We start from the raw sequence: 19,657 nt of genomic DNA, 5'->3' as shown, positions 1-19,657 counted from the left end.
TCAAAGACCCGATAGTTGTCAACCTAATTCCACAACAGACGATTCATTTTCACAAGAACATTTAGATGGACCAATTTGAAATTGTTATTTGTCATGTGACTGGTTATAAAAATGGTTGGTTGACACATTCTTTTAAAAGAATTTGTGCGTATTCAGTGCGATAAAAGGCTGGAATAGTAACTGTTCTGTTACATTCTTATTTTCCATTGTTTATATCACTGATACTAAAGAAAGAGCCCACAATTTCACAATCGGTTCACAAAACAGTTGTCAACTTGTTCTCATCATCAGAAATCTGGGAATGTAGTTTCACTGGAGTTTCTGAATTAGCTTTCCTTTTGAAACATTAACCTATAGTCAATGGGACCAAAAGACGGTGAGAGAGCTTGCTGACTGTAGATACTAAAAATGATTACACAATGCAATTAAATTGCTGCGGTGTGGAGCCCTGCATTGCCATATTTAAATATTCAAATGAAATAACTGTTCTTTAACATTGTATTTTCTTCACAGGATATGAGGTGACACAGTTTAGATTTTGAATGGAGATTTCCTCACAGGCTTGGGTTGGATATAACATCACATGCAGTCATACAAAAGACTTCCTATCTTTTGCTACAAAAACATCCCAACAGTTATTTAGGGTTTTAAATGAATCAGGTTCTTACATAAGGTTATTACTGTTACTTCTTTACTCCAATTTCAATTCATTTTGAGCTCATATGACCGACGCATCTTTAATAAATTTTTTTATTTTCACTTTAGAGGACTTGAAATGAGCTTGTTGCTTTTTTCTGTCAGTAGGGTGGTCCAGCAATATCTCTCTGTATTTGTTCTTTATATAAGCTATTTTATTGTACCCTGTCTTATCATTAAAGCTAAGCTACCAGCATCAACAACTCAGCGGTTAGTCTTTCGTTCTTGGTTTTGTTTGTTTTGCATTCAGATGTTGATGATGTACCCTGAACGTCCCAAAAAAAAGTAAGTCAAACACTTGAAATTTCGTTGAATCGCGTCACACATTCGCTGTGGCATCGTTTCGAGAAGCTTCTGCAATGTCACAACATTTATTTCCATCCAGAGTTGCATTCATTTTTTGCCAAGATCTTGTAGTGATGTTGGGAGAGTTGGACTGCTGCGCAAAGTCTTCCTCAACACAAAGATCCTCAATGGGGTTAAGGTCTGGACTCTGTGGTGGCCCATCCACGTCTGAAAATGATGTCTCATGCTCCCTGAACCACTCTTTTAATAATTTAACCCGATTCATTGTCATCTTGGAATATGCCTGTACCATCAGGGAAGAATCCACAAATAGAATGATCTGGTATATTCAAGTAGTCAGCTGACCTCATTATTTGGTCATATAACATTGCTGAACCTACACCTGACCAACCGCAGCAATCCCAGATTATAGCACTGCCCCCACAGGCTCGTATGGTCGGCATTAGGCATGATGGGTGCATAACTTCATCTGGCTCTCTTCTTACCCTAATGTGCCCATCACTCTTTAGGTGGTAAATCTGGACTCATCAGGCCACATGACCTTCTATTGCTCCAGAGTCCAATCTTTATGCTCCCTAGCAAATTGAAAACTTTTTTTCTGATTAGCCTCACTGATAAGTGGCTTTTTTTTAAGGCCCCTTGAGTTCCTTTCCCATTGTGCGTGTAGAAATCAGAAGCTACTCACTGCATCAGTTAGGGTTAAATAACTTGTTGCCATCTGAAACATAATTGTCCATGCAGTAATTATCCAATGGGAGGCACTTGTCTATTTCTTTAGTTAAATCCAGGTGGGGACTTTTTTTGGCACGGGCACTTTAGTTCTCAGTGTTGAGGGTAATTAAAACATCAACATCATTAACCCTTTATTAGGACTGTTTTCATCCATAAAAAGTGTGTAGTATCAGACCACTGCTCCAGCTTATTGGTAAGAATGCTGAGACACAACGTCCCGATTTCTTATTTTCCACTGTTGTTTTTCACAGTTCTTTGTGGAGATCTTGAAGGCCAAAGGAACCCTGCGGCAGGACATTAGAGAAGGCATCTTCAGTTCAATGAAAGACATTCATTCAGTAAACCAGTAAGTATTCTTTGAATAATTTAAAGAACGGTGCCATGAAGATAATTGTGAGGGACTACACGAGGAGGAGGGAATTATTAGTTTGTTTCTTCTGTAAAAATACAGTCTAGATAAATGCCTATTTTACAAATGCATAGTCCTTATCAACATGACCAGCAGGGGTTCTTGTCTTTATGTTGCACTTTAGAAGTATTCTGTTCCCCGTCGAATACATTACAAATAGCCAGGTGTGATTATCACAGGTAAAATTAAAATTTAGGACCATTATTTCTGCTATGAAATTGTCATGATCTTTTTCAGCCTGTTTGACAACACAACACATGCCTAGATGTCACATTGATCCTGATATTTAAGATGTTTGATGTTTGATAAAGCCGAGGCTGATGCATAATCAAAAGTTGGTACTTTGGAAAAACAACCAAAATGTAATAAGAATACAAGAAATTTAGACATTGCATGCAATTCGCTAGACAATTGCAATGTTAGACAATGTTAGTATTGACAAGTTAGATAGGGGCCTTCACTTTGAATGCATTGTGTTCAATACTTGCCTTGGGAGGTTGTGAGCAGAGCAGGAGACATGGTGCATGTACGCAAATGGCATCCAAGTTTGGTGCCAAGTTTGAGGTGACCGAAAGTTATCCCAGAAAGTGTCTCCCAGGCTGTCAGATTAGAGCTGCTACATGTCATAATCATGTATCATACAGTGCCTTGCAAAAGTATTCACCCCCCCATGGCTTTTTACCTATTTTGTTCCAACCTGTAATTTAAATGTTTCTACATCTTATTTTATGTGATGGATCTGCACAAAATAGCCGTAAGTTGATGAAATGACCACAATAAGCTGTACACTCCATAGAGCTGGGCTTTATGGAAGATTACTTAGTGTTATAAATAAGAAGGCACGTTTTCAGTTTGCCAAAAGGCATGTGGGCGACTCCCCAAATGTGTGGAGAAAGGTGCTCTGGTCAGATGAGACTAAACTTGAACTTTTCGGCCACCAAGGAAAACACTACGTGTTAAAAACTTAACACAATTTTTTCCTGTACCATGGCAACAAACTCTGTTTAACTGGTTCCCTTAAGCCCTCATCCTCTGACTGACAAGCTTCCCTTTTGAGTGCTGCAATGAGGATTGAATTATAGATTAAACAATCTGATGTATTCGATGAATGGTACCACGGCTCCTGTACATCTTCATTATGAGCTCGCTATTTAATCAATGCTTGAAACATAAAGACAATCTCTTCTTTTGAAAATGGTCCATTGAGAAAAGCATCTTACTAACTGATTTGCCACTACTTTGTGATTGATAAAATATTTTCCGATACTTTCTCTTCATTCCTCTCTGATGTTTGGTGTACACTCCATATGTGTGTGATGATATCAGGAGTAATTCAGTCATAACACTATATATAAATCAGGAGATCATAACAGTGAAGATAATTGACTCTTAAAGATGGATCTTTTGGTGACTCCCATCAGAGTTAACTTTTTATTGTGAAAGTCGTTGTAAAAGGCTTGCTAATGCTTTATACACCAGTTTTGCTGCCTTGGTTAAATGAATGCTGGGCATCAAACCGACCTAATCCCCCTTTCTTAGTGGCACAAATGCATATTGAATGTCCAAACTGATTTTAAATTGACTTTTGGTCTATTTCTGACTGGTCAACAGATGATTTGTTGTCTTCTGCTCTGTTTTGAGTAGCTGTAACACACATTTGTATATCACCCAGTTGTGTCAACACATAGCAAAGACTGTTTTGCACATAGCAGCTGTTATCTTTTCATACACAAATATTTTTGTCAGAGCCTTGTTTAAGCCTTATCACTGTCATCTCACAGCGAGAAGGGTCCTGGTTTAAATCTTGGCACAGATCTTTTTGTATGGAGCATATTTTCCCTGTGCCTATGAGTTTTCTGCAGCTACTTTGGCTTCCTTTCACATACTTACAAGCATTTGGTTAATTGGTTATTTCTAAATTGACTGTGGGTATGAGTGTGTGTTCACACGTGGTTGCATGTTAGGTACAAGATGTACAACTGGGGACCTCTGCCATGAATAAAGTATGTTTGTGTGCTTCAATATTAAAACATTTTACATACAGTATGTTGTAATTTTTTTTTATTCACATCTCTTTAGCTATGATAACTTATGGTGTTCAATACAAAGGTTGTTACTGCGGTAGAGCTGAAGCATAGTCTTTATCAATATGTTGTTTAGAAGGTGGGCAGTATTGTCCATTATGGGCTATGTCTTATTTCTACAACTAGCTCCAAGGATTCCAGGGTAGTCCCTTGCACAGAGCCAGCCTTCTTTATCAGTTTGTTGAGTGAAACTGTTTGTTTTACTAGCACTAACGCTACTATCTTAATGAATAACTGAAACAAAAATGGCAATTTTCACCTCAAACTTGTTGAAGATAATATCTTGCTGTATGCTTTAAAAAAACCTTGGCTATTTTAAAAAGTAGTCTCTGTCCTTTCTTGTAGACGGCTTCACAGCTTTTCCTTATAAACACCAAGGTATCTGTTGTTCTCGCAAGATGGAAATGGCACTTAGCTTGTTCTTAGTCCTACTAAAATCCACAATCATCTTCTTTATTTATGTGGAAGATGAGATGACTCACTTCACAACAAATTGTAAAAGTTTGAGGTGTACAAAGTGTTGAGTAATTGTGAGAGTACAATCCCCTGCAGTGCTATTTTGCTGTTGACGCTCAGCTAAGTCCAAGACCAGACCATGGCAAGACCATTGGAAAGATTGTGGGGGAAAAAAAAAAGAGCTAAATGTAAAGCTCTACAGGGCTCAGTTAGCATAGTCGGTTTTAAGGTGGACAATAATTTTCCAGTCATTTAATTCTTAATCTTGGGTAAATGTAGATAAGGTTTGCACACATCATAACTTCGTGTAGTTTAGAATTTGTTCAGAATGAAAGAGAGCTTTCTTTTGAGGTAAGCTTCCGCCTGAGAATGAGTGGATCTGGCTAAAGTGTCTTCTGATTGGCTGAATTCATGCAAGGGGGGTGACTTGTGGACGCACATTACTCTAGTTGCCACTAATTCAGTTGTAGGAAGCTTCGACAACACAAAAACGAGAAAAAAACATGTTACACGCTCAAGCATGACAACACATGAGATCCAGCTGTACCTGTTTGAGCCAGAATCGGATTCTGAATATCAATGTGAGCTCTGTACCGCCAATTGTGCAGCTGTTTGAGCGAGTAACTGTGTTCCTGAGCGGTTGTAGAAGAGGAATGAATGGAAACTTTCATTGCCTTGTTTAAAAATGTATGAACTCAAAGTACCATTACCACCATAGCTGCCTTTTCACTCAGTGTAGCCATGATATCTGTACGAAAATGCATTCATACGTCTCATGCCAACACAACACAGGTAGTTGGAAAATGTTTCACACACCGCTTGCAGTTCAGATTTACCTTAGAACCTTCAGCTTCAGTCAAGTTTAAACCTTTTCCCCACTGTGTTGCTGGCCAGGAGAAAGAAACCACATCCACAGATTGCTGGGTCTTTAGGGAAGCTGAAAAGGGTCAACTTGCCTTCTCAACCAAAACCATGTTTTTGCTGCCCCCTATTTTCTGTCCTCTCAAATCCCAGCTGGTCGAGGCGGATGGCCACCCTTCCTGAGTCTGGTTCTGCCAGACGTTTCTTCCTGGGTGATGTTTAAGGTGATAATACATCATTTTAACTCTACAGATAAACCAGAAAGCATCCAAATCATGCCATAGGACTTCCTATGGCTTGTTTTGGAAGGTTGCCAGGAAAAACCCCTTATCTTTATTTTAATAAATAAATAAAAATGCTTAGGTTTGCAATGTTGCATCTCTCACTAATGACAAACTGCCACAGCAGCTTTGTTTAATTCAATTTCTCTTTCTTTGTATATTCTTGAGATTTTTTTTTTTCTGTCAAAATACAGTTGATTTTAATTTATTTTTTTCCCTCTGTTATTATACGTAACCTTGCAAACAGGAAGTTGTTTGCATGTAGACTAACTGATAGATCTTGATACAATAAGACCCCAAATTTGAAGAGTTGAAGTTGAAGAGATGTCTTGGATACAGAGCAGGAACAACCTAGAGAGAAAGGAGGAGGAATTTTAAACCATTTCCCCCCTTGATCATCTCGGGAGAAGTAAGATCCCTGACAGATGAAATGAATGAGCTTGGAGCGCCACCAAGGATGCAGCATGAATTTTGGGAAAGTGAAATTATTAGTTTCACAGTGACATGGCTATCAAAACAACTCGCAACACCTCTCTACTCAACTCTCAGATTACACGGGCAGAGAGAAACTGCAGACAAAGAGGTAATAAGGATTGCAGTTCTTGTTTAACAACATATGGTATATTTTCGGACATGTCACTGAGAAACGGTGTCTCAGCATCCCAGATCTGCTGGCTGTGAGTTTCTGTCTTTGTTGTTTACCAAGTACATTTGCCTACCAATGCTGTGTGTGACCTCATCAGTTATGTTGCTGCCAAGCTACAGAAACAACAGTTGTGTCCATCACTGAAGATTTACTCTGTTTCTGCTACACTTTCCAAAAGTTTGTCAACTGATTTGTATTTACCTATAACAATAATTTATACCACAGCACTATAATTTTCCAATTAGTGAAGTATTATTGAATTGAATCAAATCCAACCGCACCACACCAATCTAAACTGAACACCACAATGGAGAGTTTTGGCCACAATGCACAGCACTAGGTTGAAGAAAACCAAACACGACATATTAGCACAAACGCATCATACCAACTGTCAAACACAATGGTGGAGAGGTGATGAATTGGATTTGTTTTGCAACCACAGCACCTGGGTACCTTGCAGCCATTGAACTGACCATGAATACCTTGTATTATACTGAAGTTTTCTATAGTCAAATCTGAGGCAAATTGGTTCCTCCAATAGGACAATAATGCTAAGTACACCAATAAACTTGCAATTGCTGGATAGGAAAATGAATTAATCGAGATGTAAAGTGTTAAATGCTGTAAGGTAGCATAACTTGCTTATAAACAAAAGCCAGCAAGCCTAAGTTGACTAAAGAGAAAGACTAAAGACTTTAGTATGCCAGATATGAAGATGCCAGTTTTACTTCACCTCTTGCAAACTACACTAATATAATAATAATGTGTTTTAGAAGCAATGTTTCAGAGGACATAACATTATATTCACATGATGTCCTAATGCCTTTTCTCCTTGGAAATAGAACAAACTTGAAACTAAGTTAAAGCTCCAGGAACCTCTAAGGTACAGGCCTTGTTGTTTCCAGAAAGTGTTACGCACTTGCCTGGAAGTCAGACTATCTGCTCTCTATCAGTTTGGATATCGTATAAAGTGGTTTAATCACAGGCCTGTAGTATGATTTAAGTTACATTGATTGAAGTGCACCAGCAACAGACTCATCCAACTGTATTCTAGAGTTCTAGGTCTAGTAAAAAATAGTGCCTCTGCTTATGACTGTTTATGCCTTATGAAAAAAAGACAGAAGTCCATTGGAGAGAATACTCTGAGATAGATTAGATATGATCATATAGGATGTGTGTCAACACGGCATGAATTACATCCTGTTGTTCATTAAAGAAACAAAATGTTTCTATATTGCATTGTCTTATTATTAATATGGAATTACATTTATTCATTTTGTCGATTAGTCATTCATGTTTAAAACCCGCATGTGCTGTTTGTTAACAGTATTTCTTATTTATTTCTCCTCTAAATGAATGGGTGCCTCGGTCCAAATTGTTTGGTAGATATTGTATACATTGTAAATGTTGCAACTGCTTGGAATTACTGTGGATTAAAGTGACACGCATGGAATGCTAATGTCATCCCCATCCTCCTGCTGATGGCCAGACAATTTAATTGCTGTGAAAAAGTATAAAATATGTAATCCTTAATTTCATATTTATCATAATAGCCCACGGCAGTAAGAAAAGGGGGGGGGGGGCGGAAACACAGTTTTTCCCGCTCTTTGGCCTCGTTAGAATCCCCTCGCCTGCTTCTAAGTCTCCTGATTATGTACAGTGTCTACCTTGGCATGCAACTTCATTAGAATCTATTTAAATCAACTTCAGTTGCAAAGTGCTCCTTCTTACATGATGTACGAACAGAACATGCTGTAAGAAGTCTCTGGGAACATCATTAGAGAGTAGAATTGTGTGCATGTGTGTTTGTGTGTGGTACTTCCTCTAAGTTTAGATAACGAGCTCCTTCACAAGTGTCAACACCCCCATCAATTGAGTCCATGTTACTGAAATGTGCCTGACAGGCTGAACAGCTGCTTTTCCTCTGCCTTGATGCAGTTATTTTGTTCCTTAGTTCAGCAGGCGTGCTCTCTCTACAAAGTGGCCCCGGGTACCCTGAAGGTAGAGCCACCGTGTGGGTCCCAGTAAATACATCACCCACAGGGATAGGCTCTTAAATAACACCTCAGAACCTTGGCTGCTGAACTACTCATTAACAGGGAAACAATTCTCTGAAGATTGCTCCACTTCTTCACTTTCTACTAAATATGTACGTCTTTGGTGAAAATGATGTTTAATATGTGATCTTGCTTTGAGGTTTCTCAGGCAGTATTGTGCTCTGACTCAAATCTGGAGCAGTTTGACTGGAAGCTCAATGCTCAGCTGGCAGCAGTTCTACTGTCATGTTTCGTTTAAGCATTAAGGATTGTGTGTGTCTCGCTCTTTACATTTGATGCTGAGCTTGTTTACATGCACTTCAAATTAATCCATGGGCCATTGCATCATATTGTACAAATATATGGTGTATATATAAGGTACAGTAAATTTAGAATTGGGGAATATTTAAAAAATTCAGTGCCCAGTGTTCAATCAAAAGAAATCTTCTCGTTTCTGCTATCATTAACACAATAGCATAATTAAACTTGTTTGTTGACACATCTTTCTTTTTCGTGCAGATCTCTGCTGGTTCATTTGGAGAATGGCTTCTTTGGCAAAGGCTTGGACCGTTTCTGTTCACATCTGCACTTCTACAACACCTATGTGGACAACATCTATAATGCCAATAAAGTGCTTGAGGTAGGACCGCCGCATTTTCACACATTTATTACACATCTGACTCGTATTCCCATTTATTACTTTGTTTCAGTTGTTACTAAAAACGCAATAACAGATGCTCTGTTTTTCTGTACTTGCACCATAGCATTAACAGAACCAGTTCTAACATATCCAATTAATTTGGTACTGTAGTTAAAATAAACTATGAATATTGATCTGATAAGATTTTGATCATTTGTGGTTTTACTGAAACAAACAATAGACTTGACACAGTTGGGTTGTTGGGACCAAAACTGGCCCTTGTGCTCACCGAGTGTATCTGGCAACTCGCATTAGTTACAAAAAGACCAAGGTCTCATGTTTTTATTGCCACTACATCAATCTTCAGCTGTCACTGAAACCAAGTTAAAAGTTTCCCATTCACATTAGAGGGGTTGAAACCAGGATAAAAAAATCATGAAGAGGAATCTTTCCAGGCAATTCCACCATTTCTTTGTGCACAGGCTGTGCTGTCCTCACCACAGTGATACATGTTTTATATTGTGTACACCCACAGTCACACAGCTCATTTCCACTTGAGTGTGGAGTGACCAATTGAAAGGAGAAAAATAAATTGTATTGTTGTACAAAGGCGTAGAACAGAAATATTTATCGATTAGTCAGAACAACACTTGTAAAAAAGTAAAAGAGGTTGGTCTTCCTGGTGGCACTTTTTTGTTAAAGACTTTATAAACTGCTATACATGCACTCTACACATTATAAAGCTTTCCATTTTGATACATAGTGTTGGCTAAATATGACTCTGAGATTTTCACGAGGATATCTGTTTCATTTCGACTGAAAAGCTTATACACTGCTCAAATAAATAAAGCGAAGACCTAAATAACACAATGTAACTCCAAGTCAATCACACTTCTGTGAAATCAACCTGTCCAGTTAAGAAGCAACACTGATTGTGAATCGATTTCACCTGCTGTTGTGAACAGACAACACATGGAAATGAGAGGCAATTGGCAAGACAAGCGCTATAAAGGAGTGGTTCTGCAGGTGGTGACCACAGACCATTGCTCTGTTCTCATCCTTTGTGGCTGATGTTTTGGTCACTTTTGCATTTTGTCAGCGCTCTCACCACTAGAGGCAGCATGAGGCGGTGTCTACAACCCACAGAAGTTGCTCAGGTAGTGCAGCTCATCCAGGATGGCACATCAATGCGAGTTGTGGCAAGAAGGTTTGCCGTGTCTCTCAGCACAGTGTCCAGAGCATGAAGGAGCTACTAGGAGACAGACCAGTACACCAGTAGACGTGGAGAGGGCCGTAGGAGATCAACAACCCAGCAGCGGGATGCTGCCTCCTCCTTTGTGCAAGGAGGAACAGGAGGAGCACTGCCAGAGCCCAGCAAAATGACCTCCAGCAGGCCACTAATATGCATGTTTCTGCTCAAACTGTCAAAAACAGACTCCATGAGGGTAGTATGAGGGCCTGATGTCCACAAGTGGGACTTGTGCTTACAGCCCAACACCACGCAGGGTGATTGGCATTGGCCAGAGAACACCAAGATTGGCAGATTTGCCATTGGCGCCCTGTGCTTCTCACGGATGAGAGCAGGTTCACACTGAGCACATGTGACAGACATGACAGAGTCTAGAGACGCCGTGGAGAACGTTCCGCTGCCTGCAACATCCTCCAGCACCGGTCTGTTAATGGGTCAGTAATGGTGTGGGGAGGCATTTCTTTGGAGGGCCGCACAGCCCTCCATGTGCTCACCAGAGGTACCCTGACTGCCATTTAGGTACCAGGATGAGATCCTCAGACTCATTGTGAGACCATATGCTGGTGCAGTGGGTCCTGGGTTCCTTCTGATGCATGACAATGCAAGGCCTCATGTGGTAAAAGTATGTCAGCAGTTCCTGCCTGATGAAGGCATTGATACTATGGACTTACCTGCTCGTTCCCCAGAACTGAACCTAATCGAGCACATCTGGGACATCATGTCTCATTCCATCCACCAACGCCACGTTGCAGCACAGACTGTCCAGGAGTTGACTGATGCTTTAATCCAGGTTTGGGAGGAGATCCCTCAGGAGAACATCCGCCACCTCATCAGGAGCATGCCGAGGCGTTGTAGGGAGGTCATACAGGAATGTGGAGGCCACACGCAATACTGAGCCTCATTTTGACTTGTCTTCAGGAAGTTCCACTGAAGTTGGATCAGCCTGTAATGTGATTTTTTTTTTTCCACTTTTATTTTGAGTAGACCTCAATGGGATAATGATTTTGATTTACATTGATCACTTTTGGTATTTTGTTCTCAACGCATTTCACTATGTAATGAAGAACTATTTTCAACTGAGATATTCATTGAGATTTAGAAAGTGTTATTTCAGTGTTTCCTTTATTTTTGTGAGCAGTGTAGTTTGTCAACCCATTTGTTTCATTTATCAGATTTAAATTACCCTTCTTCACCCAAGTTAAGAAAGGAGATTGACCATTAAAACTACTTCTTAATACTATTACTATTAATACTATACTATTATACACGTCATCAACGTTGCTACTTGCTGTACTGAATTTTGCTGCCCGGCACTGTAGTCAGGCTGCCACTGGTCTTCAGAGGCAGAGGAGGAGATGAAAGACTTTGTGCTGAGAAAAGTTGCTTGATTTCATGTAAGGTGCTTAATGAAAAAAAAAAAATCAACACAAAATCACTAAATTGTTAACAATATGGAGAAGTTGTGAGCTACAGCTCACAAACACAGTGAAAGCAGGGGTGGGGCAACAATGTGAGAGTAGAGTTGCATCAGAAACAGGTAGCTGATCGTAGTATCAGAGGATGCTGAATGTCATTGTCTGAAAAATAAGTGAAATCTTAATTCTGATTATAAACCAGTTTCTGTTAAGGGAACAAGGGTTTTTTGCACTGCATTTAGGTCATTTTTCCTCTAATAGTTACATTTAATTGATGCTCTTATCCCAAATAACTTACAAAATAATCAAAATAATCAAAATAATAATGGCCAATGCTTTAGGTTCTTAATCTATTTCAATAACAGAGTACAAGTGAAAACACTGAGAGATGTGCAAAGTAAGTGCAGGTTTATGTGATGGGAGAGGAGGTGTATTCTGAAATAAAACCTATTCATTTGATGTTAAAAATCCAAATTTTGATACCAAAATTCTGATAGCAAATTAATACCAAATTGAAAACTCTCACGTTGCATTTTGCAAAGCCGGGCCTATAAATGTGTCAATATATAACAATGAGAATGACCTCACATTGTGTCCGTCTTAGATCCAGCTGAAGAAAAATAAGGCCTTCAGACGTTTCAAGAAACTACAGGAAGCTCGACCAGAGTTCAACAACTGTAAGCTAGAGGACCTCCTTCAAATGCCTATTCAGCGAATTGCTCAGTAAGTTGTCTGCATTTTGTGAGAATAAGAAGACTTCTTGTTGCTTTTCTGCTTTCCTGGCTGCATAAACTTGAACCTAAGCTTGAGTTGAAGGTTGGATTCTTCGTTCTAGTTCAATATGTTTCTTGTAAGTTCAGCATATATCTCCTCACAGTCTGGTTTGGTTTGTCAGATGAAGGCAAAAAAAAATAAAAAATCTAATCAGCTGTTACGGTTGAGTACTGAACTGAATAATACAAAGTGACCTGGAATGATCTCTGCAACATTCTTCCAGCAAATATGAAACTGGAGGTTAGACATAAACATGTGTTTGCGCCACAGAATCAGAACTCTTTGAAGGGTTTTACATTTTTACTGCACTGCCTCGAGAAATCATTGGAATATATTTTCACCTTCAATAAAGTTCAGGACAGGCACGGGAGCTGTTGTTAATGTTTGTAACCATAACATTTAACCCTAAATGTTTTTTTTTTTTTTCAACCTAGGAGGGATAAAGTGCTCATATAAGATCATCCTCATTTCAACACTATCATGTAGCATAGATTATGTATTAAAAAAGCTTTAGGGACTACCTCCCACTGGGGTACTGTGTTGAAATTTAAGAAAAAGCCTGTGAATGCTGTGATAGTTAACTTTGAATAATGTGATGTCACATTGACTTAGTCAGGGACTGACTGCAACAAGAATTCATCTGATTTATTTTACTCGGTGCCACTGAACCTGTCCAGCAAATAGATTCTTTATAAGAGAAATGTTCAGGTAACAAGGTAATCTCCCTCAGAGTCCTGATTATTGTTGTATTTTGCTTATTTTTCAGTCTCGAACTCAGCCCTCTTTCACCATACATTTTTCTTTGTACTTCCCATCATCGTCATTGATTTTTTTATTTATTTTTTTCCTCTCTTTTGCTGCCTTCTCCGGGAAACTCAAGAGACTCGAGGGACATACCTAATTGTATGATGATTTTAGGTGGCATGGCTACATAATCATCCACAGCTGATGCCTTACCTTTCTTCGGTTTTATTGCTGGAAATAGTAGGAAATTGTCACTTATCACCATTCAGTTATGATGGATGACGGACAGAGCCTGCAGTGTGGATACTTGCATTGCTGCAAGGGGAGGAATGAAATCATTACCTTTTTATTAAGTGTCTTTCACTAGAGATGGCTTGAGCAGTCATTGACATCCTCGTTGCTGAGGTCATAATTATGACAGATATGGGCTCTGGAGTTGAGTGTGGAAGTGATTAGCTGCCTTCTCTGCTTTTATTGGCTGTGTTTGTGAGACAACAGAGATGTAGTACTATAAGAGATGGCAGTAATTGAAGACCTTGGGATAAATCGGTTCTAAACTAAGCTCTATTTGATATAACAAGTAAATGGCCCAGTGCTTGACTTGTTATAGAGCGCAAGCATTCTTAATTTACCGGCAACAACCCTAGACTATCCAAGGACATTGTCTCAAGGTCATTTATGTGCTTTGTGTTCAGAAAGTGTGCACCTGTGTGCTTTATGAGCCTTGCTTGATTTATTCTTAAGAGCACTTATTCTTAAAGTAGAATTCCAGTTTGCTTTATGAGCTTAGTTCCATCATTATAAACACAGTGGTTCTTCAACACAAGGTCTAAGTTTTCAATTATTAATTTTTGTTAAATTATCTGTCAATTTACCTTGTCCTTGTCATTTTTAAGAGAAGTTGTGACCTAAGATGGTTGATGGTTGGCCTCAACTACCCTCAGGACTATTAAAGTACTATTAAAGTATCTATCTAAGATGTGCAAATTGCTTGTTCATGATTGATTTTTTTTTTTTGGAATCATGATGGAACAGACCTCTCTTCACTAAGGACAGATATCATCGGGATTTCGTTTATACGACACTATTTGATGGTGTTACTTTTGATAGTCTTTTTCATACTACTCCCTATGATTTAGCCAAGAAATAGAAATGTCATATAAATATGTGAAAACATATTAAACATTGAAACTTTTTTTTTTTTTTTTTTTCCATTATTACAATAAGACAGAACACTATTGAGCAGCACTACTGAGGCATGCCATTCCACTCATATACTTTCAGAACTTATTTGCATGACCTCAGACACAGGGTCTGGTTTGTTTCCCTATAGTCGCCGCTTTCGCGGGCTACAAGTGACAATGAGCAGCCAGTGAGAAGCAAATCTCTTTAATGGAGGGTCAAATGTCTGCATCTGGGAGTAATCTTTGCCTTAAACAGAGTTGATCTGTCAGTGATAAGTTTAGTCTTATTCATTTGCTTTGGTGACCTGATGCATACAAGATCAAAGTAAAAAAAGAATTCCAAATTCATAGAAATAACTTGTTTAATTTAGTATGGACAAATATTATGTAAGTTAAATAGATCTTAAGAATTGTATGGGATTTCAATGAATCACAGTGTCTTGTCCCTGAATAGTATTGTACCTTGATGTATGTTGATTGTCTTTTTTTTTTTTTTGGAATTGTTTGCAACCAAGGGGTGTCTTCATAGTGGTATTAAAATGTTAAATTAGTTTTTATTAAGGTGCAAACAATCTAATGAGTTTACTGTGAAGAAACTTATCAGTGCAGATGTTGGTCTAGACATAAAATAACCCAAAACAATAAAAAATGGGCAATTTTTTTGTGTTGACAATAGCTCAATATAACCTGTTTCGGCCGAAAACTTGCAAAGATGACACTGATAGTGTGAGCTGATTCGGTTGCTTATAATCTACACACACACACACACACACACACACACCCTTTCCCAAAGAAATTATTCCAGAAGGAGCTCACACTGCATCACCTCACTGGCGCATCCCCTGGCTCAGGGCTAATTCTTACACACACTCCACACACACTCTTAGACAGCTTGAGTTTTACACACACCTATATTTCACAGCCAACAGTTGCTGCATATAAGTAGCCTTCTTACACCAAGCTGACAGTTGGCCATCAGGGCATCAATGAACATCTGTCTTTTAGGTATTGACACTCCTGAAAAACGCGCTAAAGTAGCATGTTTGCACTTAATCTGGTTCCTCATTGTATATGTGCTATCCCCACCCTCTGCACAGGCAAGATATGTCTTCATGTGCAGGGACAGATTGTGCTTCCTGGCTGACAGTTGAAAGTCATCTTTGTAGTGTGTTCAGTGCTGTTTTGCTGGTTCAGATGCTAGTGACAAGACAAGACCCAGCAGCGGGGGCTCTTGTCGTCGCTGTTTCTTCATGTCGGTTTGGTGAATAAGAGCCCAGAGGAGAATGGGAGTCTGAGTAATGGCCCACATCTACGCTAATCAGTCTCACTTGGCATTGTTCCCTGAATCCACCTGCTCTGACTCTGACTCTGACCCCTGCAGGTGAGTAAAAAAAAAACTCCTTTTGTATCCGCAGTAATCCATTTGATTTACTTGACTCCTATCTGTCATTCAAACCAATTGGTAAAAGTTCAGAGAACAGCCTTGATTGTTCCTTTATTTTTTACTTTTTTCACTGCGAAACAGCAGGTTTCAACTCTAAAATGAATTAAAGCAGACTGAGATGGCAGCACAGCATTGTCCTGTTAAGTCTCTCTGTAAGTTTTATTGTGTTCACATTTCCACAGACTTCATTTGTTTGTGCAAATCCCCGTTGGTCACTCGTAGAAAAATGAAGAGACACTTTTCAGTCCCATCATATTATACCTCAGCTTCCCATACTGAATCAGTAGAGTACTTCTGGAATGCATATGTTTTTACCACATTCTAATGCACTCCTCCTTTCAAGTCTTTGAAGCTGGGTACTTGCTAAGGCGCCATACCCTGATGTATGCCACCACTTCTTGTCTCTTAATTACAAAACTGAATCCTTGATGTATAGAAAGCAAAATGATTGTGTAGCAATTTCCTCTATTCTGTTTTCTTTACTGATGATTGCATCAGCCCAACTGAGATGCCATGTCTACTATGAGAGAGAGAAAGCTTGCATATCATCTGCATATTACAAACGCATTAGTGGATCCTACTTCCGCCACAGCTGGCACATTCCTGAACCAGAGTGTGCTTTCTGAAGCTGCTTTATTTCCATTGGAGTATCTAAACTACCACAAGTATGGTCCAGATTATCTCTGATGAGATTGTCTCATTATCTTTTCTTTGCTATGCTGCTAATGACTGAGACAGTGCAACTAAATGAGAGTTTCATTTACGTTATTTGAGATGTTCTATAATAATGCTCATTAGAGTGTTTCCTTTTTGTAACACAGTTGCTTTAATTAGATTTTCTTCTTCACTTGGCACACAACGAGAACACTCAGAACAAGGCACACAACACTAATGATGCCTGTTATGTATTTGTTATTACAAGGTGAGACAAGAATTGCCTTTTTATACGAAGAAGCCCGAACGAAACACTGTTTGACTTTTATGTTATTTCCAATTAATTATTGACCACACGAACAGTGTCCTTCAGCAACTGATGGATTGTATGTCAATACAATTGTGCCAGTAATAAGTGAATTTAAAGGGGAACTCCGGTATTTTTAGACCTAGACCTTGTTTCTGGCATGAAATATGTTTATCTACTCACCGAGAACAGTTTGGCAAAAGTTGGCGTCCTTCGAAAGCTATTTAGAAAACTCGCGATTGGCGTCTATCCATATAACGGAGTGAACGGGGCAGGGATGATGCGGCCTCTAAATAAGGCATTATCTGTCTTTATTTCCCCAATACTTTAAGACAAATGAACGAACAAACGCGTACTATTGCTCTGTTAGCACATAGCTGCTGTTATGTGGCTACTTGCAGCTATAGGAGAGCTAACGGAGGGAATTCTACACACACCTCTACTGGGACCACTTCATCCACATGCATGGCTGCAGCACAGCTCATTCACTTCAGTAAGAACGTCCATCTTACTCAAAGTCGTCAAAGTCGCACAAAACTAGCAATAGCAAACTCCGTGTGAAGTTAGCCGACTGTCACAGAGAAAGGAGTAAATAAACTGCTCCAGGGGGACGTGTGGATGAAGTAGTCCCAGTAGAGGTGTGTGTAGAAATCCCTCCATTAGCTCTCCTATAGTCACAAGTAGCCACAAAACAGTAGCTATGTGCCAACAGAGCTATAGTACGCTTTTGTTGGTTCATTTGTCTTAAAGTATTGGGGAAATAAAGACAGATAATGCCTTATTTAGAGGCTGCATCGTCCCTGCCCCATTAACTCCGTTATATGGATAGACGCCAATCGCGAGTTTTCTAAATGGCTTTCAAATGACGCCGACTTTCGCCAAACTGTTCTCGGTGCGTAGATAAACGTATTTCATGCCAGAAGTAAGGTCTAGGTTACCGGAGTTCCCTTTAAGTGGTTGCACATGCGACATACAATGCGATCAATGATCAAGTATTTTCTAATATGGTGAACATTAGGTACAATAATGCTAACGACAATCTAAGAAAAAATTACAACATTGAGGCAGCCTCCTGGTAATACATTTATGAATGTTCCTGAGAAACTACAATTATTTACAATTATTTAATTGTTCATTGTTTCATTAACAAGGTACCAACAGTCTAGTTTGATAGAACTTTTAGCCTTAAATAATTATTTCTTCAATATGTTCACACAGATGGTTGTTGCATAGTTTCAAATAATCTGGGAGTTTCCAGTGTGCATGTAAAAAATCATTCGAAAATATAGTCGGCCTTCTTGGCTTTTGACTGACACCTCACTTGAAACTGTAAGAACTCCCATGTAGCATCTGCTGGCTACATTAGCCAGTGAGACTATCCTTTGCAAAAAAGTGCATGGCCCTCCTCTGCTGTGTACACACTGACTCAGTTTTAAAAGAGCTTGTTGACACATTAGCAAAAAGTAAAAATGGATACGAAAATAGATATTCGGTTTGCATCTGTACCTTTCAAAATGTCCAAAAGGAAAAACCTGCGTAAAGCAACTTGGAGGCTGAAACTCAGATCTTGATAGTTTTATAAAATGTCTGAGGTCTAAACTGCTTTTCTGTGCCGGTTTACATGCTGTGCTGCTGCAGGGATTTTTTTCTGTTATTTCTGGTACTTTATAACATCTGTTAAGATGTGCAACCATAACAACAAGAGAGTTGTTTATTTGTGGGAGCAGCTGATTGAGCTTTCCAAAGCCCAAGCAATGACAGGAATAAGACCCCAAATCTGGATGAATTTAAAGGAAGATGTTGTGAGTGTGGAGCAGGAGCAAGATAGAGAGAATTAAGGATGTTTAAACCATTTTTGTCCCATAGTCATCATCGGTAATGTGTGATCATATTCAACGTAGGTGGGCTTGGAGCACTGACGAGGAGACAGTGGGAATATTGGCAGTGTGGTAAATTAAGGAGAACTGCTTAAATGGTCTTAAAAGGAGGCATTCTCTTTTTTTTCACAACTGACACAGTTTCCTCTCAAATCAAATATCTGAGAGACTATACAACTATCTCTCCGTCTGGTCCCTTAGCTCCTGATGTCAGACCTTTTTGTGACAGTTTAGTAAGTGAGCCCTCGTCGTGCTGGTAGAACTGTGGTAAGCTAGCATCCTGCATAATGTGCATTTGACTTTGAAGTCCACTTAAGTGAAATGCTGCCATGCTTCGCTTCATTTGGTTGCCGTTGCCGACATCTGCTCCGGTCTGTTGGTTCCACTATAGGTGCAAACTCCAGCAGAAACAGCGTCGTAAACATAAGGTCCTCGCCTCTGCGTAGTGTGTCACAAGTCAAAACCTTTGTCAACTAGCTGCATCATGAATATATCAGAGGGACAGTTCAGATTGAGTAGTTTGGAGACAAAGTTAGAGCGGCATGGTTGAGATGGTTTGGACATATGCAGAGGAGGGATAGTGGATATATTGGACAACGGATGATGAAGATGTAGCTGCCAGGGGGGAGGACAAGAGGAAGACCTCAGATGAGGTTCGTGAACATACCAAGCTCTTTATTCCTCAAGAAATTGATGAAGCATGTCCAAATGTTCACTGAAAACAGGACTAACTGTATTTACCACAGAATTTCTTTCATTCTCCATAACACCGTAACCCCTGACTCTCCGTTTGAAAGCTAACTTTAGCAGCAATTAACCCACAACTTTGTGTCTCTTTTAACAATGTCAAAACATTACCAGC

At 39.3% G+C, this 19,657-nt stretch overlaps 1 protein-coding gene across 3 annotated transcripts in view; it reads left to right on the top strand.

Annotated features, from left to right (window-relative positions):
• The window catches only part of arhgef39 (Rho guanine nucleotide exchange factor (GEF) 39), a 61,625-nt gene that overhangs the window by 8,215 nt on the left and 33,753 nt on the right, over positions 1-19,657 (top strand). For all 3 annotated transcript variants that reach the window (XM_072377216.1, XM_072377215.1, XM_072377214.1), the window contains exons 3-5: positions 1,986-2,080; positions 9,027-9,147; positions 12,416-12,534. In XM_072377216.1, coding sequence (XP_072233317.1) covers positions 1,986-2,080; positions 9,027-9,147; positions 12,416-12,534 — 335 coding nt within the window. The remainder of the gene's footprint in view (positions 1-1,985; positions 2,081-9,026; positions 9,148-12,415; positions 12,535-19,657) is intronic.

The sequence above is a fragment of the Leuresthes tenuis genome, unplaced genomic scaffold (genome assembly GCF_036924035.1).
Source record: "Leuresthes tenuis unplaced genomic scaffold, fLeuTen1.0.hap1 SCAF_23, whole genome shotgun sequence".
Classification (NCBI taxonomy): domain Eukaryota; kingdom Metazoa; phylum Chordata; class Actinopteri; order Atheriniformes; family Atherinopsidae; genus Leuresthes; species Leuresthes tenuis.
This window is presented reverse-complemented; position numbering and strand designations above follow the sequence as displayed.